Genomic DNA, 26271 nt, shown 5'->3' on the forward strand with positions numbered 1-26271 from the left:
AGCACAAAACAGTGTGGAAGATGCCAGATCTATCTTTATTTGTTGAAATCTTTACACTTATCATATATATTGCATTTAAAGTGCAAATTCTTGTGGCGTTACAAAATCTTACTGTGAGCCCTCAGATAATTGAGATTCTTTACTACTGTCTAGGATGCAGGGTGCTGCATTCTGCAGTAAATTTTTCTCATCTCACACTTCTTTTCTTGCACTGTTTCTCAGTGGATGTGATTTACTTGCAATGATTATTATGCAGTTGCACAGTCATAAGTTCTTAGTTCTGCATTGAAGGAAAGGGGTGGGGAAAGAAAGAGGGGAGGGAAAAAGGAAAGGCAGGGGGAAGGTAAGGGGGGGGGGGGAAAGGGGGCAGGGGGAGCAAAAGAAGGAGATTAAAAAATAAAGGCAGCAGCTCTTTGAATCTTATTTGTATTTCTGGTCTTTGTTCCAATGAATCTTTCTGTTGTTTTAAGCTATTAATACCCGAATGTGGGTTCTGTGATGAGAGGGCCCTGCTCAGCAAGGTGATGGGGAGCAGGTAGCAATGGGAAGGTCACTGGATTTCCTTACATAAGGCTCTGAGCCTGCAGTGATTTGCATGCAGCAAAGCTGACTCTGACTTGCACCATGTGAACAGTGAGCCCAGAGTGGTGTCTGGTGTTGCAGCCATGTAACCTTTTAGTGAACTGCCAGTGTCTTCCCACTCTGTGGACAGCCTGGTGGATGTAGGAAGGTGGTTGTAAGGAAAAACAGCCTTGTGGGTAACCAAGCCTGATTCCTGTTAAGGGTACCTGGTTTTCAAAAGAATACTAGTTTGAGCAGTACTTGATTTCGGAACATCCTGCCTAGATTCCTCCCCATCTTTCTCCAGGGGTTGAGAGAGTCTTCTTTTGGTCCGTAAAGGTTTAACAGATTTCAGATGCTTTTGAATACTACTTGCATGCCTGAAAACGAGAAACCTTTGTTGTCCACAGTCATGAAGAGTCATGTATCACTATGGTAAAGCTGCCTATTTTATTTTTTTTTCTTACCCACGCTTGACCCTGAAATCTTGGAAACATTTCTACTTAGTCAGTGTTGTAAACCATGCACAGTGATTTCCCCAGGAATCTGCCACCATGACACTGCTGAGAGGGAACTTGAGGCATTCACAGATGCATGTTCTGAAACAAAATAGTAAATAGCTGAAGGTTGGAATGAGAAATGCTGAACCAACATGGTGCTTTGAGTCTTGAAAAGCTTGCTTTAAATAGCATCATCCTAATTTCAGAGCAGATTTAGAATCAATTAAGTTAATTACGGAAAGAGAAAGCAGAGGACTCGTATGTTGTAGCCCTGTTAATCACACTGACTTGCATTTAATCACACAGCCTTACATTAATCACACAGCTTTTGCATTTATATTGTTTTATCATCCATGAGGACTGCAGTGTTTTAGGCAAAAACTATTTCTGGAACTACTGAAATTCAGCTTCCTTTAGAAGGATGTGGCAAATGTCTCACAGCTCTTAGCATTGCTGACAATGCCTGAAGGCAGGAAGAGGAAAACAGGAGAAAGAAAGGCAGAGCATAGTTTGAACAGTTTTATTCTTACTGCTGTAAAAAATATGTTGTGATCTATATCTGGGACTAACAAGATTTAGGTTCACTGCTTGCATGAAAATGTAGCATCTCTGATGTTCTTCCAGTAATCTGTGGAGATGCTGGGATTAATTTAAATTTGAGGGAGCAATGACATCTACTAAGTAACTGACATAGTTTCTTGCATCATCCAGGATTTCTGTTGTAGTTATCAATCTCTGTACATTTGTAATGCATAAAATTGATATCATAAAGACAAAAGAAAAAAAAGATAAAAGTTCTGAAAGACACAAAGCTAAGAATAATAGCTCTCTCTGCTTATACCTTTGCATATTATGAGCTTTTGATGTAGAGCCCTGGGTCTGTAAAAAGGGAAGCATGTAGATAACTTGGAAAAACCTACTCTTGGAGGAGGTGCCATCACTGTTCAGTCAACCCTTCCATGAGGTTGCATCCTGTCAGCTGTCATTGCTCTCACAGTTAAGGAATTCCTCCCATAATCCCCTGACTTTATTTTCATCAATTCATCTACAGGCCTACAGGAATCCTAGCAGTCAAGAGCACTGCACTGATTAAATTAGCATGAGCTGTGCTGAAATTATAGTGGAGGGGGCTTAAATACACCAGAAGTGCTGGAGACACCCACACACACATGTGGATATGTGTATATATGCCACATATGCCATGGCTGTATATCTGTGTGTATGTACACGTATCCCTGGACAGGCTTACCTGTGAATGCCTCATTCCCTGCAGTCCTTGCAGGCTTAAAGCCTTGTGATTATAGTGGACATCTGACATGCAAACTCAGAGTTGTGGTAACACAAGTAGCTTGCTCTAAAAGAAAACCTGTAATAATGTATAAAAGTGGACTCTGATGTTAAACTGCTCCCGTGACAAGAAATCAGTGTAAGGGCCCAAATCTAAAGTTTGCTATTGTTCAGCTAATGCCTGTTTTGATGAGGAAAAAAGACAGTCTGTGCTGAAAGGCAACAAATTCTTTTTAGAAAGAAATCCGGTGTAATTGTTGCATTTCATGAACAAAGCAATTAGAAAGTCCGGTCTAACACACACCAGCAACTTGGTAGCCTTCTCTACAGCTACCTGAAGGGAGGCTGGAGCAAAGAGGGGGCCAGCCTCTTCTTGGTGTCAAGTGACAGGACTACAGGAAATGGTTTCAAGCTCCACCAGGTGAGGTTTAGGCAGAATGTTAGGAAATATTTCTTCACTGGAAAAGTTCTCAAACATTAGAATGGTCTGTTCAGGACAGTGGTGGTCACCAGTCCCGGAGGTGTTTAAGCAGCATGTGGACCTGGTGCTTAGGGACATATTTCAGTGTTGACCCTTCAGTGCTGGATTGAGGGTTGGACCGGATGATATTGGTCTCTTCCAACCAGATGTGTTCTATGATTTCTCATGAAGAATCAGCTAGCCTGACAGCCTTTTGACATCTCTGGTCCATAGCCTAATGGAGTAAACCCCCTGCAGAGTAAGCAACTGGATAGCTGCAAATACCTAGAGGGCTTTTTTTTCCCCCCATAAAGAGGATTGGGCAAAGGATATACAATGAGCTCATCAACTGATGGACTGGGGAAGCCTTTAAAGACTTTTGTTTCTAAAAATTCATAGATGTAGGTATCATTCTTCTATTTCCTCCCCCCTCCCCCATAGTCTCAACGGAGAGCTGCAGTTATTGAAGCTCTATTGGCAATCTTGCAGTCTGTGCAGAGATAAGCACTGAGCAAAATTGAATAGACTACATCTTGCACTGTGTAATCTAATACTCAGAGATAAATTATAAAGGAAGCAAACTATTGACCAACTTCCACAACTTCTATATGTCATCTGCTATGGGGCTTTTTGTTGTGGAATGCATTCAATCTTTCTATTAGAGTATTTTGTTACTGTTAAAGTAGATAATAGGATTCTGAAAATAGGCATAGAATGGTTCAGGTTGGAAGGGACCTTTAAAGGTCATCTAGCGTGACCCTTCTGCAGTGAGCAGGGATGTCTTCAACTAGATCAGGTTGCTCAGAGCCACATCCAGCCTGACTGTGACTGTTCAGGGATGGGATATCTACCACCTTTGTGCAAGCTGCAATCATCTATTTCCATCCATCTTTGAAAGGAGTAGGGAGTTGGATTGCAGCAATAGTGGTGCTGAAACTCTAAGTGAAGGATAAACATTTCTTCATAGGTATGTTGAACCAAGAGGAAGTCTATTATACTCCTCTCCTCTATTATAAGAATAGAGCATCTTGTGCAGACACACATGGGTTTGTACACCATGGAGCAGGGTACATCAACCTTGACAATTAGAAACCATTTCATCAAACTTCTCATAAATCCTCCTGATTCTGTGTTTCATACCATTTGATTAACAGAATAAAATACCAGGTGAAGATAGCAACTACATTTGGTTATGAAGAATCATACTTCCATGCAAGCTAAAGGAGATCTCTAGAGATCAGAGAGTCAAACACATTTAACAGTGCAAACTGGAGAGCTTTCTGCACCATACAGGCAGGAAAGCAGAGACAGTCAAAAGTGTGGATCACTTCCATGTTACTGCAGAGTTACACCACACACCCCTGAGCAGTTTTCACCCTATATTTTGCAGGTTTTTGGAGGCAAGTTCCTTCCTTTTGGATGAAGTTGTTAGATTGATTTTTGTTGCAGTATTCAAAAGCCCTAGATGTTGTTTTCTTGTTGTCTTGCAATAGCATAAGGCATCTGGCAATGTTCACCCTGAGTGTACATGCTTGGAAAGCCTTTGGTGTCAGGCTGGATTTTCCAGAAACCCTCCAATAAGACTGATGGGCTTTGATTCACGTGCAACTGGACCAAGACCTGCACACCACAGTATGCTTCCTCTGTGTGATTAATCACAGTCTTTGAAGGGATTTACAACATTAAAGCTCTGATCTTATTTAGTCAAGGGAATCCTGAAGCTATCTGAGATAAATATTCCTGGACAGACAATAGTTACTCCATTAAACAATCTGTGCCATTGCAATGCATAGAGTAATCTTTGTTGGTTGGAAGTAGTGTATCTATGCATTTAAATAAATTTAAAACCCAGGATTGTTTTAGAAGGCACCTAAGAACATCATGTGTTTTCTAAAGTGCTCCTTCAGTACTTGTGTGTGTCAATACTTCTGTATTCCTAGAAAAACTCCTTTATATTCTTATAATGAAGAAAATGTTGTGACTTGTGTTGCATAATCTAATCTATCTGCCAGAGGTTAAATTTATATCTACAAATGCCTACAGTTCTGCTTGCCTTTTAAACCCATTATAGTTCATGATGTGAAAAGCAGCCTCTATGAAAGCATATAATCAAAATCACTTCAAACATGTCTTTGTTAAGAAATTACTTGCTGAAGAAGCTATTTTACACAGCTGAAAATTTCAGGGACTGCATTTGATACAAAGGGGGGAAAAAATTACACTTACAGAGCTATTCCCAGTAAGCTTTGATTTACTTTTTTTTGCACCAGTATCTTTAACTTTTCACTTTTTGCTACAAGGAATATGACAGCTTGTGTAGATATGATAGACAATATTAAGTAATGGATACCATATGTATCACTTTCTTTTGGGGAGTGATAGAAAAACTGATCTTGCTCATCTTTCTCACACATTCAGATCCACAAATCTAATTATGTGAGCAAAGTATTCAAGATTTGGAACTTTTTTTATATATTGTACTCTCTTATATGTGCTTTTTCAGTTGTGTTGCTCAAAAGTTGTTTTCAGAGGACTGTACAGGCACAGTGTTGATTCACAAACTCTACACAATCAGTTTAAAGCTCTCTCTTTGACAGATGTCAGGATTAAGTACAGGTAGGCACAGCTGCCTAATTGATTCCTGTGCCACAGTTTCACAGGATCACAGGATGTTAAGGGGTGGAAGGGACCACTGGAGATCTTCGAGTCCAAGGCCCTTGCCAGAGCAGCACCATAGAATCTAGTGCAGGTCACACAGGAATGCTCCAGGCAGGTCTTGAAAGTCTTCAGGGAAGGAGACTCCACAACCTCTCTGGGGAGCCTTTTCCAGTGCTCTGTGACCCTCACAGTAAAGACATTTTTCCTTATGTTGAGGTGGAACTTCCTGTGCTGTAGCTTACATCCATTGCCTCTTCTCTTATCACAAGGCACGAGGCTGTCCCTTCCTTTCTGACACCCAGCCCTCAAATATTTATTTATAAATGTTTATTAGATCTCCTCTCGTTCTTCTCCTCTCCAAACTGATCAGCCCCAGGTCTCTCAGCCTTTCCTCATAAGGCAGTGCTCAGTCCTTTAATCATACTTGTAGCCCTCCATTTGACTCTCTCAAGTAGATCCTTGTCCTTCTTGAACAAGGGAGCCCAGAACTGGATGCAATGTTCCAGCTGGGGCCTCACTAGGGCAGAGTAAAGGGGGATGAGATCCTCCCTCGATCTGCTGGACACACTCTTCCTAATGCAATCCAGGATCCCATCGGCCCTCTTGGCCACAAGGGCACATTGCTGTCCCATGGATAACTTCTTGTCCACTGGGACTGCCAGGTTTTCTCACCCTAGAAGTGGAGGTGTTATAATCTGCTCCCGGAGTGACTAAGAAGCTTGGGAGATATGCACTCACTGTTGTGGTCATGGTGGACAGAAGCATTTAGTCTGGCTGTACATTTGAGCTCCAAATGTAGTGAGACACTGAAGGGCGCTTACCCTTTTAAAGAGAGATGTGCAAAGTATATTCTTCATAGGTTTTAACCCTGAATATCAAATTGTAATTTAATCTCCTTTGCTACTTTTTCACGTCTGATACTTTCAGATCTATTTTCACATGAAAGCTGATTTTCAGTGCTTAACACCTTTCTTTCTACCACCGATTTTAAAATCCATCAAGTGTTTTGCTAATTATTCTCCTACATATGTCTGATTTTCGAAGCAGCTGAAATGACAGGAAAATCACAGGGAATTCAAAGACCTGGAGTAACTCAAAACAACTTTAATACAGAAATATTGTTACTAGAGAACAAAGTTACCTTCAAAGTGTAGAGAGTCTAGAGAAAAAAACCCAGAAAATAGTTGAAGGTTAGAAAAGTTGACCACAAGACAAAGTTGAAGTCATGACATTAGTTCAATGTAGAAAAGAGTAGACTGAAGGCAGGAATGATTCCAGTTCCAGTCTTCCTCTTTAGTTAAAGTAACTTTAAAAAAAATGTACCTAAGGAGAGGGATAATCATTATTTCCATCTTTGCCACTAGAAGCAAGACACCAGCACAGTTGATGGTGAAAAGAAATACTGGAGTTGTTTGCAAGTGTCTTGTGCTGTTCCATGATAGCAAAGGTATGAGAGACCGTTAACATGGTGTCCTTTCCAGTGCAGATTAATTCAGCTTGGTACTGTTTCTCTGGTGATTTTCAGCCTGTGCCCACTGCCTGTGGAAGAAATCCCTTCTTTCTTATGGTTAATGACAAAGATTTCGACAGACCTGCTCATCGCAGCATGTTTTCAGCCACATAAGCAAACAGTTTGCTTCTAAAGAGTTGAAAGGCCTCACAGCACAGGGCTAGCTGATGGTGATCACTCCAGCTTACCTTTGCTGCTGCTGTTTCCCCAGCATGCCTTGGTGACTGTGGTGGGTTGCTGTAGTGGGTTAGAGAGAAAAGGGCCCGGCCTTCTCTCCCCCACAAAGAGGAAGGGAAAAAAAAACACAGCTAGCCAGCCGGAGAAGCAAAGGGAAAAATGCTCTATTTACAAGCAATTTTGGGGAATGCAGTATATCCACATTGGGTGCCATAGTGTCCCAGCACTGTCCTGTTCTTAAAGGCACAGCCTCAAACGGTCACAGTTGCTAGCAGGCTATATTTTTTTTTGGGGAACAAACTTATTATTCCATCAAAAGAGGAATTAATTCACCTGAAGTGTTACAGCAATCTCACTATCATCCTCTAAATGAGGAAAGAGGTCTGGTGCATCCCAAAAGTGAAGAGTACCTCATCAGCAAGTGTTGCCATGTCAGGCACATCACTGATATTTAGTGTGCAGTATATTAAGATCTGTGAAGAAACATTAAATTCCTCCACAGATGAACATCAATCTGGAAAATGTTTTGCAAATAAAAAGTTATCTTCATGGTCTGTGTTTCTGTGTCCACATGGCATGACATGAGACTGTCTTAACAGGTGGTGCAATAGTCTCTTGGCAAACCATAAAACCATGCTGGAGAATCGGTTTTGTTTTTCTGGGGCTCCAGCATATCAGCCCTGTAATGAAGATTGCCTGGAGCCTTTAGAGAGAAATCCCATCCTTGCTGGATATGAAGGAGCCTCACAGTGGGTACCATCTGCCTTTGATGTGTTCTGGACCAAATGCAGGCATCTCTTTCCAGCTTCAGCCAATAACTTTCTCAAGAAGTATCTGTGGAAATATCATAGCTCAGGTTGGATGAGGCAGTCAAGGTTAGGCATCTGTATTGGTACTCTGAGCATATGGATAAAACACAAAACCACAAGTATTCAGTCTTATGGATGCAATGGTGAAGTGGGAGGAAAGTGCCTGATACTGCGCAATGAGAAATGTATGAGCTCTGCTAATTACACATCAGAAATGGCTGAACTCTTGCTTCTGTTTGTCATCATCTCTGCAGGGTTACTGATGTAACTGTAATGTTTGGTCTAAGGATGTGGATTATGATCTCACAGGCACCCATTAGAGAAACACACTAAATCAAAATATATTTTTAAATCTTTTTTTTTTTTTTTTTTTTTCTCCCTAGCAATTCAGAGTTGTTTTGCTTTAAAAAAGCTTTATCTGGTTCTTGAAGAAATTTGTAAATTACCTTTGGCCTGCCTTTTTTGGTGAGAAGTAACCTAGATGAGAGATACCTATAATGGTATCAGATTAGACTTACCAACTCCATATCATTCTACTGAGGCAATATTATATCTTACCACTAGAATTCTTTATCCACTTAGTGTCATAATCAACCTCTTGTATTATAAAATAGTTGTTTGAATTTAATCAAGAACAATAGGAAATATTGTCACTGGATCTTGGAACTGAGTACAGGAGATCAGGCACTGCAAACATAAGGGGAAATAGCCCTTTTCAGCATCATTACTTAGTGAAAGCCTGATTTCCTTAAGTTCTTTGATCTCCTGAAAGCATATCATCAGAGCTAAATAAAGTAAACCAGAGTCTGCTATATATATATCCTGTGGAACTAGACAGTGTGAGAATGCATGTGCACTTTTAAATTCAAGGTCTGTTAGATCTTTATTTTGGCCTTGTGACTAAAAAGCTTTTTGCTTGATTATTTTTCATTTGACTCCCAGCAGACATGAAAAACATCACGTACTCACTGTGAAAAATCCAGAGAGAGAGTCTGTGAAAAACAAAATTGTCATTTTCCAGGTGTAATTTAAATGTTTAATTAGAAAAGCAGAACTACAGTAGCCACAGATAAAATGCAGTCTTATATTTGAGATCTCTCCTCTTGGCTCAGGAAAACTTTGATTAGTTTTGAGACAACAGATTGCCTGTCAGGTATCACTGCTGAAGACTTTGGTCGGATAAATTTTATTGGACTCCTTATGCAAGGGTGATCTTTAGTGGTCCATCTGTAGAAGAGACAGAATTGTTTATTGCATTGTGGATGCTTCCAGCTTGAAATTTTTTTTGCTAGATGTCTTTGTAGTTGATTTTGATGTTCTGCTGACAAGATCTCAAGTTAATTATTTTAATGTTCTATATAGGTATTTACTCCATTTAAAAAAAATTATCCAAGTCTAAGTTGAATAATTAAAAGTTTTGTCAATTAAAATTCTTTTCCATTTGATTCTGTGCTACTTTTTATGCTTTAAATATGTGGTGAAAAAACACTGTGTTGAGTGACTGATTTATTTGATTGATTTGATTGTGGGGTTTTTTTCCTAGTTGTTAAGTACTATGTGTATCAAGTAAATGGAGAGCAAAAGAAGTATCTGGTCACAAGTGAATGTAAACACCCAAAGATAAATTAGTAATCCTGAGTTTTTGATAGGCTCTTCAAATAAATTAAGATGATGATCACTTTGTCTTTGGTGCCATAAAAGGGTAAAGGATCAGACAGTCTCTTGCTTTATAAAGTTTCAGCCCAAATAAGGCAGAACGTGAGCAGAAGATCAGGTAAATGAAGTTGTCATGTGAGCAGAGTGAAATGTTATCAGGGCAGTAAATAATGTATTTATCTTCCATTGTTGTTAATTTTTGGAAGGAGCAGTATTAAGGAGAGTGTCTGCTCAACACAAAGTGTAGAGAACAAGTCAAAGTGGAGCAGAGAAGTGGAGGAGTTGGTAGGGGGAATACATACAGAAAGCAATGAGGAGAGTCTAAGTGAGCCTGGATGTACAGCTAGCTTCTGCAAGGCTCAAAGGAAGCTATCTAGATACTTTTCAGTGTGGTGAGTCAATATAGGCAGAAACAACTGACAGGATTCAGCAGAGTAGCCTTTTGATTTCTTCTGGATACAGTAAAGGACACAGTAATTCAGCCAAAGATATTATTGCTAATTGTGAAGACAATTAAATTTAGCTCTGATGCAACCCAAAGAAGTGATCAATTTTTTCAAGAAGTGTGAGAGCAACAATAGCCAGAGAAGGGCAAACAGATTGTCTTTCCAGTTCTTTAAGATGCCTTTTTATCACTTTTCCTCTTCTAGTGCAGATAATCTGAACACAGCAGAATTCTGTGAAACTCCATTTCACAGGAGGATGGCCCAGAGGTTAAGATGTAAGTCTAGAATAATCAGATTCAGTACCTTGCTTGTGATTAATTTCCTCTGGACTTAGTGTAGGAGTTATTTGCCTTTCCTGTACTTTGTTTCCCCGATGATAGAGTGAGCAAAGAATTATTATTGCTTGAAGAGATTTTGTGAAGAAAAAGAATATTCAAAAGTCTGAGGATTGTAGATGTTGCTGTGATATTAATAGCTCAATTCAGCTGCCTACGTGTAGGCTGTTTGAGTTGTATCCTGCCTTGCCTCAAGCTGCTATTCCAGAAGACACTTCCATAGGTCCTGTGTCATGTTTACCACCTGCACAGAGATGTTTGAGACATCCTGTGCCATGTGAGATGCTGATGGGTAGGCAATTGAATCAAACCCACCATTTCTCAAAGGCTAATTCTTTCTATTTAGCTTGGTCCATCTTCTTTCATAATTGTTTTTCTCCCTCTTAAAGCTTTCTTTTATTTCTCCCTTCCCCCCTGCTCCTGCATCTTGATCTATATTTTATTTGGCTTCTTCCCAATTTTTTTCCTCTTTAAGCTACATTCCATGAAAATCACCAGCTGTGCACCATCCCGGCATTTCTACCTGGATGTACTCCTCTGCTGTACAGGCCAGCCACACAAAGCAGGTTGGGAAAACTGGCCTAAGAGCTTGTTTATTTGGCAATTTTTTGGAGCTGTGCCAGGCCTTCATATCCACTGAGGATTAGCAGCTTCCAGAATACAAGCAGAGGGTGTTTAATGAGCCACCTTGTTACGTGGATGAGCCCTATAGCATTAAACTCTGTGAAAGTCCTAAGAGACAAGCAGGAGAAGTTTCTATCAGTACATTATCATAGTTGTTAGCATCCCTTTCCTTCTCACCAGCAAAATGAGATGTTGTGGACTTCAGAGTTCATTCCTTCAGTCTCCTTAAAAGTCTGCTGCTCACCTGCTGGACTTCTTAGGAACATCCTTATGCAGAATGATAGCCATCTAGTATTATGTTCAGTTTTTCAGGGGTGCCTACTTCCAGTAGACCAAATTTGAGGGATGTTGCAATGAGTGAGGAATGGTCTACAGACTGTAGTGCTCTGCAGTGTGCAAGTTGGTGTTTTCTGATCTTAACTGAATCACCAAGGACTAATGTAGAAGCTTATGGCCTTATTCTGAGAGGAATCATAATCTTATTTCTTTTGTGGATCTCTCTGAAACATTTTTATGTTGTCTGGGCAATGATGTACAATTAGATTAAGTAATTTGCAGAAAGGTTTTTATAATCATCTCTCTTAGCATAATGTTCACATTTGTCATTTAGGCTGTCATAGAAAGACCACATTCCTCTCTTTTAATTTTGACTAAGAGCACATATCCTATCATAGTGGTTTGTGCTTGTCTGGATTTTATTCTTATTTGTTAGCAAATCATTCCTATGCACCATGGTATTTTACAATACGCAGAACACCAGCAAGAAAAAGCTGACAAAAAATGAACAAAATAAAAGCACCCATGAGAAAAGTGAGCCTTCATGCTTCTTGAAACAGCAAATATCTTATTAGAGCTCCACAAGCAGCAGGACAATCCATCAATAAAAATCCATCAGGGCTATAAACGGAAAGAGACTGCATAAGGAATTCATTGAAATGCAGTTCATTAGGAGTTGGTATAGGGTGCTGGAGATGCATCATTGCATGCTTGTCATGAATCCTCCTTGGGGAACAACCTCTGGAGGGGGTGGAGAGAAGTTGGCATGTTATGTGGGCAATTAATCTGACCCATAGAGTTGTTTTTATGTTCCTCCACACGTGGTGGTGGCTGGTACCTAGCAGTTGCCCTCCTCCATTTCTTGGACCAGATATCATGCATTAGTGCATTTCCAAATATGAATTCTCTTTTGCTTTATGATGCTGTACATCAGACATTACCTCTGCCAGATATTAGGATAGGATAAACTGAAGTTTATTCTAATGGCCTTCTAGTATAAGATCCACTTCAGAAATTACATTGACCTGTAAATGGTGGGATTACTGTGCCCAATGTAAGACCTAAATGAGAAGCTAGGGAGCAAATACTAGTACAATAATAGAGATTATTGGATATATTATGTGAAAGTAAAGATTGATTGTTGCTTGCTGAATGGTGTCTCAGTCCGGAGAGGGCAAGAGACTCAGTTCTTTTGAATATTCCTGTGTTGTGAGATTAGAGGCACAAGCGAGGCCAAAATATCAACAGCTAGACTATTTAGTGCATAAATAAAGTGGATGGATCAGAAATGGGGAGAGAGAAAATAGAAAGGGAGGGAGAGAAGAGGAAAGGAATTATATTACCACACCCCTGACCCCCCCAACACAGTTTGAGTCTGTGGGGGAAAGGTGCTGCAGGAGATGTTGGGTCTGTAGAGGAAGGGCACTGCAGTTTTGGCTGTAGAAGAGAAGCTGTTCTCTGGGCAGCCTCTTCAGCTCCATGAGTTGTAGCAGGCGGAACTTAGGACACAAAGAGAGTGTTCCTCTTGGTCTGCTTCTTCCAGGCTCCATGGTGATGTCTCTGTCATTTTTTTCCTCTCCTGGTATTCTCTCTGTTTTTCTTCAGAGCAGCATTGCCCTGGGCTTTCCTTCTCTTGTGTTTTCCTTCTCAGCAGCATTGTCCTTCTCCTATGTTTTTCTTCACCTGTGTTTTCCTTCTACAGAGCCAGTAGTTGCTCAAGTCTTTTATGCAGTTTTTAGGTCTATTTGCCTCTGCCCATTTCCAGGACAGCTGCAGTCCAGTGAGCAATCCTTTGTTGGGGCACATCTCAGTTCATGATACAATCACAAGGTTATTTGCATCCAGGAATAGTCTTGGTGGGTGAAGGGATGGTCCTGATGGGAGAGATAAGATTTAGTCTCTCACAAATGGTCATGTGTATTTTATACAACATGAATAGTGGAAGAGTGCACAGGAAAAAGGAGTGGTAACTACAGACCACTTGGAAACCAGAGCTAATTTTAGTTGTCTCTTAAGATCAGTAACAAACAATGTAGACTACAGATTCTGCTGAAGAAGAGAGTGGTGAGAGGAAAGTGAGAGCAAAGGTGTTTCTTCCAAGTCTTTTGCTTCCTTCTATCTGTGACTGGGCTCTTACAAATTTATTGACCATCTCCAAGGCAATTCTTTCTCTTAAAGTAGTGTGCGTTCTGAGTAGTTTGCTCCTCAATGATTCAAGACTTGGTTTCTTAAATCATGATCTTCGTGTTTTACACACCAGTGTGTTTTCTTCTGACTTCAAAACTGGGCCATAGTGCCACCCTTCTTGACTCAGATGCCATGTCTGCTTGGTGGCCACCTGCAGTCTTCAGCTATGCCTGGAGGGGTTCTGCTATAACCCAGCACCACACAAAAAAATTGTTCATCACGGAAGATCTTCATTGTAGTGTCTTTCTGCATTTTCTATTGCCCTCTCAGTAAAATAATCAGTGCTCTGTTTTAAACTGGTTTCCAGACTTTTGAGAGTCTGCCAATAACAAAGGGATTTTTTTTTCCCATGACCCTCCTGTAGATATTAATGAGAACAGAAGCTTGGGCAAACACTTCTCATTGTCAGCTGTTGTTTCTGCAGGAATGCAACGGTGGAATAGCAGCAGCAGCACCTGCCTAAAGGCAGTATAGAGTATAAAGGCAAACCCGAGTTTTGGAAAGTGCATGGCTGTGTAGTGTGTAAAGTATGAAATTCAGTCAACCTCTTGAAAATGGGAAGTTACTCAGCCTATTGCATTGGGATCAAAATAATCACAGGAGAATTGAAACTGAGCAGTACACTGTGTCATTTCCAGACATGTATCCTTATTATAAAAAGGTAATGCTGGGTACTTTCTGGTTGCTGATCTACTTTACAAAAGTGTACGGTATGGTTCAGACTAGGCTGAAAAAAACTGAGTTTGTTCAAAAAGCCAAAGCTTTAAAAATAAAATGTGAAGTGCTGTACTTTTACCTGATTTTACTAGTATGATGACCAAAGAATGGTGATCTTTTGCTCTGTTTAGTCAGAAACTTTCTCCAGCATTCTACAATAGAAATTTTTGAAGAGGGGGAAAAAAAACCACAAGCCCTAAACCCAAGCCCACCCAAAACAAACAAAACCCCCCAACCAAAACCAAACCCACTTTTGGTTAGCCTATGATTGACTATCCTGACCTATGATAATGATTGCTTTGCACATGTACCCCGAGACCTCAAGTCACATTGCATGTAAATTAATTCCTATGGAAATTAATACAATACCAAAATAGTTCTTGGACTTCAGATTTTTAAAATGCCTATAGCTTGCATAAAATTAGAACTTTGGTCACAAAACCCACCCCATCACCAAAGAGAAAGCAAAGAACAGCATATGAGTTTAACGGGTTTTTAAAGCATCTTTTATTTATTGTTTCTCTGATTAGGAAGTTCCATCTAATTTTCATTAAATAGGATTTATATATGAACAATATATCATGTAACAGTATGGAAAAATATCTGTCTGGTGAGTTTTTCTGACCAGCTTTTGAGATTTCAGTGCTGGAGTGAAAAGGAAGCAGGATAAGATTGCAGACTTTGATATCATAGAGCCACAGAATCATTAAGGTTGGAGAAGACCTGCAAGATCATATCACAGAATGTTGAATTGGTACAAAAAGTTTTGTTTTGCTTTTAAAAACCACCCAAGTAGATCTTAGCTGGATAGATATGAATGTTACTTCTTTGGAGAGGAGACCTTTTGTCAATTGGTCAAACACATAGTTCCATAAGCTTTACATTTAGGTATCTCTAATTCAATTCAGTCTCTTTCCTGCCCCTCTTTGCAGGGGAACAAACAAATAGCATCCTTGTAAAGAGCCTCCCTCTGGTTTCACTTTGGCTGCCCACATGTTAACAGTGAGGAGGTGGGAATCTCATGTGGCTTCAGTGAGCCTTGAGTATTTGTTCTATTTCTTGTGTTTAGCACCTCGCTTTCATGCTTGAGTGAAAGTCAGTAGATATATTTTGGAATTAGTTCTGTTCCAAACTTCACACTTCAATGTGTTGTCTTCCAAGCTAGCTTTTATTTCTGGAACAAACAGAGTTTCTTAAACCTTGTTATTCCACTTCTCAAATACCAGCGGGGTATCATGGATCATGCTTGAGTTTTCTAATTTGACTTTTCCTTTTTTATGGTTTTGTGGTGTTAGATGCTTTCTATAGCATCCCATCACATGAAAACTTTTGCCTTTTTAAACTTGGAGTTGCCTTTGTGTGGATTTGTTTGGGGCAGGGGGAGGTTGGTGGGACTCAGTTTTTTGTTGGTCTGGAATTATTGCGGTATGCTTGGGATCATTGTAAGTTTGACATCTGAGTTGTCATATGTTATTCTACAGTTGAAATGCAGATAGATACTTTTACTTCAAACTTATCCCATTGTGTTTCTTTTTTCCTCTCATCTTAAGTAAGCATTCTTGTCATGCATTGTAAGAAGTTCCATTCAAAGCTTCTCTTTCATATTGACCAAATACTTCTTTCACTTTTGTGAGCATTTGCTGACATCCATACAATGTTTTACATGTAGGTAACTCTAAAATGATTTCTCCTGAATAGTCTGCTTTCATTTAATCAATTTTTACCCAGAAATAACCATAGTTAAACCTCTTTGGAAAGCTGCATATATTAGTCATGCAGCCCTATTATTTCTTTTATGGGTTGTAGAAGTGTATGGTATCAGAAAAAAAAGTACTATAGTACAATGTTGTAAAAGTGTCATGGAACAGGGTTGTAGATGCATGAGTTTGTTGAGAACTGGAGCACTTTGCGATTCTGAAGATATCTTGGACAGTGAGAGTCCATGACAACAGATTGGGGCTATTCTGAAGTACCCTTAAATAGTGCTACTTATGGTGAGCATCTTTATTTTAGCAGTCCTTGGAATTTCCAATTAAGTCCTGTCCTGGGTAGGTCTTGTCTGAGCAGTCACATCCTGCTGCCCCGAGTGGCTTTGAATACATTGATTGCTCTTTAGAAGTACTCACGCATTACTGGGGATGATGCACATTAGGGTGTCTGATGAGGTTGCTGTCAAGTCTTGTCCACCCCCCTGCTATGCAGGGAGCTAAGCTGCTTCTGAAGCAGCTCCTGTGTGGAGATGTTTACATCAGAGGATCAGTTGGTTGTTGTGGGGGCAAATAGCTTTAGCTGACACCAAACTTCTGGCTTGGAACTTGCAGTTGCAACCATGTGACATATCTGTAGTTAAAGTTTGAGCTGGGGTTAGGAAAATTGGGAAGCTATGTTATTAACGGATATTTAATGTAACCATGGATTAAGATGAAGGTTGATGTTTGTAGAGGACAAGTTCTAACATTGCATCTTATCCTCAGTTCAGCTAAATACTTGTAGAGAAATTGAAAGTTGCAGATAGGATAAAAAAACCAAAAACATAGAAGGTAGGTGCTGTGTGAGGTAGTTGTTCCCTTATGAGCCTTGCACTATGAGCTTGAGTGCACATCTGAAGACATGGATAACTGCCACTGATATTTTGGGAAAGAGAAAAGAGTTTATCATCACAACCTTCTTCCCATGGTTTGTTACCTATGTTATGAATCACTCAGAGTACAACTAATGTGTCTTCTACTTGTTCCTGGGAACAAGAATTTAATGTATTGCTCTAGTTAGGTTTATCTTGCAGCTACCTCTTTGAAAAGGAATTTTGGATTTTCAGAGAGCTGCCTGGTGTGGATCAAAGTTGTTCCACAGTGGGGGCAGACTATTCGGCTCTTTGGTGACAAGGAGCAATGTGAAAGCCTGTGATGATTTGAAATGTTAAATCAAGTAATTCCTCTGTAAAATGATCTGTGGTACTTCTTAATATTTGATGAAGAGATTGGGGGTGAGAGTGAATGAGACCTTTGTGACTACTCAGCAGGCTTAAAAGCAATCCAAAATGCCCAAATGAGCCAGGGAAATTAAAAGCTAAACCATAGCTATTGGCAGGAAAAGTCTAGCCTTTGTCTTTTTCCCTCTCTGATGTCATTCTTTCTGCTGTAAAGATGTCAACACTTCCTTGAAGTTCCACATGCCAGGCCCACAGATAGCATCATCTTCCTGATCATCTTGACTCCAATTTTGCTACTGTGGCAATGCTTGCCACCCCTTCGTGCAGTCTGCTTTTATATGATGTGGGGCCAGCTAGGGTTAGGAGGGGTAGATGGTAGGAGGAAGAAGGTGGAGCTGTACAGCCTTTGTTTTGAGATGAATAGATGGTGATGTTTATATGTTTATTCATAGTATCAGTTAATTGCTACTGTTTCTATTTTGTGAGGTGTTTTCAGTTTGTTTTTTGGGTTTTCCTGTGAAAGTGGAAAGTTTTGTCAGATTGTCATGGGCAAGCAATCTGAACATCACTGTGCAAAATGCTTCATCCCACACAAGTACTCTAGAAAGATTTTGGGGATGCTTGACAAGAAGGGTGAAGTCTCCTTGCAGCTAGATATCTAAGTGATAAATATTCAAACGAATGGATAGTGCTGGGGTTTAATGATAGAATGCATTTATTTCAATTAAATACAATGCAAGTGGAGCTGTGTCAAATTACTTCTGGGCCTGCTATCACATGGATAGCCCCAACTGTTGACATATTGCAGTGTATTTGTCATCTAGTGGATGACAACCCACCTCTGAATTAATGAGAGGAGCAAATCTGAACACCACTAGAAGTCTTAAATAAGTGTCAGATCAACCAATTTCTCATGCAGCCTTACACTTCTTTATTCTCTGTGACTTTATGTTGAAAATCATGCAGGTAAAGACAAAGTTGATACTGTTCAATATAATAAGCCATAAACAGAAGAAAAACCTAATTAAATTTGGTTGGATTTTTTTTTTCTTTCTGTCTGTCTGAAGGGCAGGACAGCTTGCAGTGCTAGAATAAGTCTCTACTTCTTTGAAACCCTGGGATTCCTTGCTGAAAGAAAAGTTGTTTCACTAAAAAACAAAGCACATAGACCTCAAAGGCTCCATACTTGGAAGTATATTTCCACACACATACACACACCAGAGTCCTCCTCTTATCCTTTTGTATTTTGACATGATATTTTCCTGTGTCTACACTGGAAACAGTTGTGCACACAACCCCCCTAAAAATAAACCACTATTTAAACCCGACGGTAAGAACAGAAGTGTTTCAGAGTAGCAGTGTTTTTGTTTTATGATATAAAAATATGAAATGATTTAATTTTTTTCCCTATTCTTTTCAATTCAGGTACTTCAAAAACTAGGAAAAGCAGATGAAACAAAAGATGAACAGTTTGAGGAATACGTTCAAAATTTCAAACGGCAAGAGGTCAGTTACTTTTCCAGTTTCTTTAATTGTGTCTTAAGAAGAATGCTGTGTATTTGAGCTTGTTGATTTTGAAGAAGGTGTTACAAGGTCACAGGTAAGAAGGTGGGTTGTTTGATTTGTTGGTTGTTGTTTTATTTTTGGGGGTGTGTGTTTGGCAGGGAGGGATATAAGATCTTGTACTGCTATTTTCAAAAAGAAAGAACAGTTGGATTTTTTTACATGCAGGGTACTAAGAAATGCACTCAAAAAAACCCCAAAACAGCTCACATAGTGTGATGATGCATAACACCATCGTGCTTGATCCGTTTGGGATCAGGCAAGGGACAGTATACTTTCAACAACATACTTGGGAACAGAACCCAACCCAAATGAAAGACAGCTTTGTAATTGATTTACAAAGAAAGTTTCATGTTGTGGATTACTTTCATCAGTAATTCCATCCCTCCATTCCACTCTGGTGAGATCTCACCTGGAGTAGTCTGTCCAACTCTGGAGTCCTCAGCAAAAGAAAGATTCGAACGTGTTGAGTTGGCTCCAGAAGAGGCCACAACAGCCATCTAAGGGCTGGAAGGAAGGCTGAGAGAGTTGTTAGTGTTCAGCGTGGAGAAGAAAAGGCTGTGGGGAGACCTTGTTGCAGCCTTTCAGTACTTCAAGGGAGCCTGTGAGAAACACAGGGGACAGTCGTTTTAGCAGGGCCTGTTGTGACAGGACAAAGGGTGGTGGCTTTAAACTAAAAGAGGGGAGATTTAGACTAGATATAAGGAAGATGTTCTTTACAATAAGGATGGTGAAACACTGGCACAGGTTGTCCAGAGTGGTAGTAGAAACTCCATTGCTGGAAACATTTCAAGTCAGATTGGTTGGTGCTCTGAGCAACCTGATCTAGCTGAACATGTACCTGCTCACTGCAGAGGGATTGTACTAAATGACCATTAAAGGTCCCTTCCAACCCAAACTATTCTATGAAGTGAACAGATGAATACAGTGTGTTATGCTCCTTGCAGCTCAGGGGGCTCTGGCTGGAGTGCTGATGAAGCAATACTGGGAAGCAGCACTCAATTATTCTTAATGCTCTAAACAGAACATCTGAAAACAAAGGTGCCCCGAAGAGTTTATAATCCACTCCCAGTGCAATCCTAAATTCTAACTTCAATTATTCCTTGCTTTGCTGGCCAGAATTTTTTGCTCCAAGGTGATTAATTGTGTTTAACTATATAATAACTTTCTAGTACAAATTAATGCCTACCATGAGGCACCAAAAAAAATTTGTTATGTAAGTATGAACTGAGGTATCTGTCATCTTTGTGAGCTATCATTTAGAACTCATACAGAAAGGCACTGGAGGGTGAGAGAACTACTCCCACGTCTTCTATACAATGTAAAATTGGTTCATTGTTTTCAAATTCTGCAACAACACACAGCTCAGTCCTTTCCATGCAAACACAAACCCTGCACCCCGCCTGCTGGGATGCTTATTAACTCTTTTGCCTCTGTGGTCACTTAGCAAATTTTCCTTCTCTTGACTTAAAAGGGAGGGAGGTTTCAGGAGCCACTAGGCTGTTGGGTAGCTCTTCTCTCTTCCCCAAACATGAAAGTGATGGGAAGGAAAAGACTGTTTCTCTGAGGAGGGTGGTTCCTCACTCAAATTTCTTGAGGTCAGGAAGATACTAGGATTTAATAGGCTTGAAGAAGTACTCAGAAGCTTTGGAATCCTGCAGAGATGTTATAGTTCCCTTTTCTTTCCCCCTCCTCTTTTCCAAGTATGCTGGGGTATCAATGGATTTCTATTTCTTGGTTGTCCTTATGTTGCTGCTTATCCTTGCCATCAACATCCCAGCTGTTTGCACAGCTACTAACTGTGTTGCTAGTAATAAGGTGCATCTGTAAGATTACTGGGTGCCTAAGGAACAGCTGGAATCTCCCTATGAACAAATGGAGTTTTGTGGAATACTCTTTTGGCCAAAAATGCTGAGTGAAATTAAATTAAAAAAAAAAAATAAATAAATAAAAAAAAAAAGAGATGAAAGAGAGAAAAGTAATTTAAAGCAAAATTCTCTCAAGTGTTTGTTGGTTTGTTTTTTTTCTGGCCTTTACCAGGAATTTTCTGTGATGGTGATTTTCAGCTGGATATCTTGCTTAAGGGCTAAGGAGGATCTTAGCATTGCTTTCTTTTATTTCCTCCTCCTTTGATGTACAGAGAGGCAGTAACAAGCAGTCAAGGATTCTGCCTGAACTGCATGGTGCTAAATCTGGATGCAAATGTGGCTTGGGGCCAGGGGAGGAATTGGGTAGCGAGGAGTGAGTGCAGAGGGAACTACTACAGCTCTCTTGAAGGGCACATGCTGGGTCCACTGGCAAAACAGACAGGAGAGACTACTTTTATTGAACTAATTATATGTACTTGCTGAGCTCTGCTGGGCTTACTCTCAAAGAGTTCTGTTGTGTGCCATTCTTCAAATACAAGGGGAAAAAATGCTGCATGTATTTTTAATGCTTTTAATTCTGCCATAATCAGCAATAAGAAGTATATAAATTGCTTGAGTCTCCTTAGTTATGGAGTTAATAGTGGTAAGTAATAGTATAGTAGTATAGCATAGTAGTAACAGTTATATACTGTTTTGATCTACAATTTACTAGAAACGCAAAGATACAAAGCGCTTCAACATGCAAGTAAATGACCACTTGTTCTGATTAAATCCTTGCAGAAATGCTGTTTTCTGTGAACTCAGTCCGCTCTCTCCTTGGTTTACATTGCCCTGATTCCAAGCTTATCTCTGCAACTACAGAGCCTTTAGAAAAATAAAAAAATACAATCTAGATATTAAAGAATTAAAAAGGCATTCTGAGTGACTGATCTCTGTGCTGGGGTCCACCAAACTGTTGACAGGGGCCATTCCGGTGGCTTGCCAGATGAGCCACCCTTGTTAGAGGCTGTACCATCTTTTCAATTCCCTCCAAGACTATTTGTCTTTTGTGTTGGTTGCTGACCTGAAGAAGCCTTTCTGTGGTAGAGCTGGTTTGAGAGAAGGTCCAAATTTTACTGTTTTTCAGTCTCCCTTAGCAGTGATTTTGCCTACCTCATCTAGTTACTTTTGGCTGTGGGCAAGGCTGTCACTTCAGTTCTGTGTCTGGTTGTAAATGGTTCATAGCAGGTGGTGCCACGTGGGCACTGGGGAATTGTTTTGTGGGTGTTTGGGGTTTTTTTGTGTTTCTATTTTTGTTTTTTTTTCCCTACTTTACTGAGCCTGCAACACTTGAGAGGCCCACTGGTCTTAAGAATGGAATGATTCTTTTTATTAATCCTCTCCAAAGACAATAAATGTGGATTCACAGTTCAGTTCAAGGAAAGGTTAGTTAAAGGAAAGAGAAATAGAAACCTGAAAAACCAAAATCTTAACTGTTATTCCTTGCTGAGTAGCAGACTGGGAGGTGAGTATGCGCTCAGCAGAAGGCTGTGTGTAAGGATACGTCCAGCAGATCTAGCTGTAGAAAAAGCACATCTAAGACGTCCCAGTGATGCATTCCCACCTTTTTCTGAATACAGCTGGATAAGAGACCCTTCTGGACTTGACAAGCCAGAGCTGAATTACCCAGATGAATCACCATGGAGAAACTGAGTCATCCCATGCCTGGAGGGAACAGGGCACAGAGCCTCAGGACTTTTCCTATCAGAAGCATTAAGCTGCTGCAGCTGAAACCAACAGTAAAAACATTTAGATTTTTAGCAGTGTATACAGCTGTTACCTTCCACTTATGTTGTAGACTGGAAATTAGGGCTCTAAATCAAAACTTGTGGAACAAACAACGCATATACAAGCGTGTGTATGACAGATTTTCAGTGTTGTAAGCAAGTTTTTAAGGCTTGAACATTTCTCTCTGCACAGATAATTGTGGATGTATTCAGCCTCTTAATTGACTCTGAAATTCAGAGAGGGGGGAAATGAAATAAATAAAATTCCTACACATTTTTCTCAACTGTGAAAATACCAAGTCCATCAGGAATTTACCATTTTATCTCTAGTCTGTTGTTCAAGCAACTTCATTTTTCACTTTTTTTGGACAGGAAGTAAAAAATTCCATTATCCCCAAGTGCATTTTAATGACTCACAGTGCTTGCTTTCTTTTTGCAAGAGATCAATATTCTACTTCATATCTATGCAAATTTGCCTCCCATTATTCTTCCAAGTGCAGCTATGAGTCTTCCTTTATTTTAAAATACACAGCTAAAATATATTTAGTGTTTGAACACATTAACATTATGTATAACATGCATACACACAGAGATGCTATTACAAAAGCAGCTGCCCATGACACGTTTTCATAATAGAGCAAAATGCCAAAGTGGTGGTGTTGCAAGTTGGGGTTTTGTTTGTTTGTTTGTCTGGGTTTTATTTGCTGTTGTTTAGTGAGAATTTACTTCTGTGGATTGCTTTACTTAATACACATCTCACAGTAAGAGCTGCTCTTTGGGTGTGAGTGTTAGGTGTCCTGGAAAGGTTTATCCTGGCCAGATCTTCATTTTGTGCAAGCATGCTTATCTGCCTTACAGATGTGGCACACCATTGCCTTAATGCCATTCTGTGAGACAATTAGCATTTATTGAAGTGTTCTTTCAGCATCAAATGCACATCATGTCTTAAAATTTATTCATGAATTGAGACCCAAGATAAATTTCACCACCTACACATAGGCACCAGATGTGCCTAATGGTGTCCCACCTGGCCCCCAACTGTTGCTCCAGATAGAGGCACATGGCTTTGGCCACAGTTGTGTATCATGCTTGCTGGCTCTGTTATCCTCAGAAGCACGCCATGGCATCTCCAGCAATAGCAGACACAGGTTTTGGCAGCTGAACCCTTAGAGAGTGCTTAGAGAGTGATCCAGTTCCAGATTGCAACTCCTGAATGTCACTGTTGGTGTTTTGTCTTCCAAGATGCTTGTGATGAACTGGGCAGTGTGGTCTGGAGGATCAAGACAGAAATCCCTCCATTCTCTGGGGCATCTATGAGCTTTAATTACTCTGATCAGCCCCATCTGGGACCCATAAGTCTGTACATGGGCCTAGCAGTCCCATTTTAACTCAGCCCTTGGCATGCAGTCCCTCCCTAAGCCATGTCATAGGCTCCCCATGCCTAGGGTACGTGTGCTTCAGCTGTAGCTCCTGCTGCTCCTGTCTGAATCTTCCAGACAGACCCTAGACTTGAGTCAAACCCTCAGTAGATCAGGTCATATCAGTGTAGGACTTTTATTAACCCTTGGCTCTGTCAACCCTGACCCTGCAGGATGGCACCTATCAGTGAGGGCATGGCCTGTTCTGGAGTCTCTCCTGGCTCTTGGCACAGCCCCACCGAGTTAAGCAAGTGCTGTGAGGATTGTGACTCAGTTGTCTAAATGCTGACATCTGTTGCCACTTGTGAGGCCCTACTGTGTCCTTCTTGGCTTCCAAATACTGTTCAACAAGGCTAGCAGACTCTCTAGGACCTGTTGTGTTTGCCATTTGTGGATGTATCATAAATGGTACTAGACAGCTATGCTTTTGACTATAGGATTGTTTCAGTTGCCCGCCTGACTCCACAGGCTGCAGTGAGGATATCTACATTGGTTCTAAAATGAGGAGAGGTGCCCAGCACATGCAGACAGTGTTAGATGTCTTAATCTGGAGGTGAATGAAGGACATGATGATGAAGAGCAGCTTCAATATGTATTACAACCACGTGAAATTCAATCACTGTTCTGCAACACCTTATTTCCCCTGGGAGCTATTTTCTGTTTGACCACCTTTAAACCTATCTCATGTCCTCACTTTATATCCCCTGAATTTACTGATCTTGTGCATGGGCTTGAGATGGAGAAACAAATTCTGGCAACAAATAAGAAATTTGAACTTAAAAATTTCTCTGAGCAGCAGACACAATTTCTCCTTATCTGATACTCAGATTTCCTTGGTTGTCTGTGTAATCCTGTACTAAACTGCAGGGGATTCTTGATAACATTGTTAGCTCAATATAGTTGTGCTCATAGGAGATTCCTTTGCTAAACAAAGGTGATACCAAGTGCTGTCCTTAACAGATATTCTGAAGTAAACCATACACAGGAGAACAGAGTCTAGAGTAGGCTGAGGGATCTTTTTTTCTGCCAGCCAAGATGTATTCTCACTCTGGGGATCTTGCCTGGCAGGCATCTTGCCTCACATACTGGATGACCACTAAATCAAATACAAGTGATACAATGTGCAAAGTGTTTTGGGATGTATGGCAGGGGTTTCTCTGCTGATTACTATTTCATCCTGAAATGTGTGTTTAATAATTACCTTATGTCTGAGGGTCTATTTTTCCCTAGACAAGAAGAAACATAGTGTACCATTAAATCTCCTCTCAACCTCATTAATTTCCAATCAGGCAGGATATCTAGGTAGATGAGGCCCTCTGGTTTATGCTACAAAATGATATCTGCAGGAACAGATCAGATCCATTCCAACTAATTCCTCACTTCAAAGGAGAGAGTGGCTGACCTGATGTTTTGCTTATTTGATTCTGCCTATTGATTGCTCCAAAGCTAAAATGTTGTCACACTAGGCTGATTTTGATTGTCCCTTGGATACAATTTAATATGCTTCTGCAGCTTTAGTAGCTGTGCTAATTGTTTTCTCCCAGTGCAGTTGAATGATCAAGTTATTTCTGGCTATTTTTAAAGCAGTGTGTTATATGTTTCCTCAGGAGCACTTTGGGATAACTGACCCTGGGGACCGTCAATAAAGTTCAGCTCTGAGATTCTGCACAAGGTTGAAAGCGATGCAGTTCACAACAAAGAGTTCTGGACAGTTTTCTACCAAACCTGTAAATACGTAGCCCATGTATATCATTTAAGAATAAAAAAATATGTTATGCAAGAATTTGTGTTTTCAGGGAAGGTTGCAAATCCCTTTTTACAAGGGATGAATAATTCAAACCCCATCTTTTATAGCTTGTAGAAAAAGAAACGAAAAAAATGTTAAGACAAAGATTCGAAAATTTGGGAGACAGTTCTAGGAACTATAAGGAGACAGAAAAATGGTAGAACAGGGTATTGTGGTACACAGATACATTTCATAGCGTTACAGATTTCTCTCAATATTCTTCTAGTTTGTTAAGTTTCACTTAATGCAGTAGTCCTTTGCATTCATCCTTCTGAGTTCTCTGAAAGCCCTACTAGTAAACACTACTTGAAGTGACACAGTGCTGCTTTATATTGCAGATAATAACAGCACAGTACAATAAAGGATGTCTTCCAGGTGATACCCAAAATAGCTCAAAAGAGCTATTTCCCTAATATATTAGCAATGGGATGACAAAACTCCAGAATCCTACCTGGAGCTGCGTTAATAATTCTCTGGCTCTCATTTTTATGGGGTAATATATTAATCACCCTAGGCTCCAGGTTCAGCATTAACAGGGATCTTGACTCTCACTAAAGTGGCATAGTTTATTTGGGTTTGGTATCATGCACATGTTGTGCTGACCTTTCCTTTAAATATGTGTTGTATTTGTATCCTCTATATTACATGACAGAAAAATCAAACTCTGCTGCCCTGCCTGGAAAGATGTAAATAAATGATGCCAGGCAAATAGGTCATCCAATTCCAGCTTTCATGGAG

General features: G+C 40.1%; 1 protein-coding gene across 5 annotated transcripts in view; it reads left to right on the forward strand.

Moving 5' to 3' along the window:
• The window catches only part of AMPH (amphiphysin), a 120201-nt gene that overhangs the window by 36498 nt on the left and 57432 nt on the right, over positions 1–26271 (forward strand). For all 5 annotated transcript variants that reach the window (XM_068156863.1, XM_068156864.1, XM_068156865.1 and 2 more), the window contains exon 2: positions 18558–18638. In XM_068156863.1, the coding sequence (XP_068012964.1) occupies positions 18558–18638 (81 nt within the window). The remainder of the gene's footprint in view (positions 1–18557; positions 18639–26271) is intronic.

This window comes from Melanerpes formicivorus, unplaced genomic scaffold (assembly GCF_026170545.1).
Source record: "Melanerpes formicivorus ecotype bairdi unplaced genomic scaffold, bMelFor1.0.p_v2 SCAF_35, whole genome shotgun sequence".
Classification (NCBI taxonomy): domain Eukaryota; kingdom Metazoa; phylum Chordata; class Aves; order Piciformes; family Picidae; genus Melanerpes; species Melanerpes formicivorus.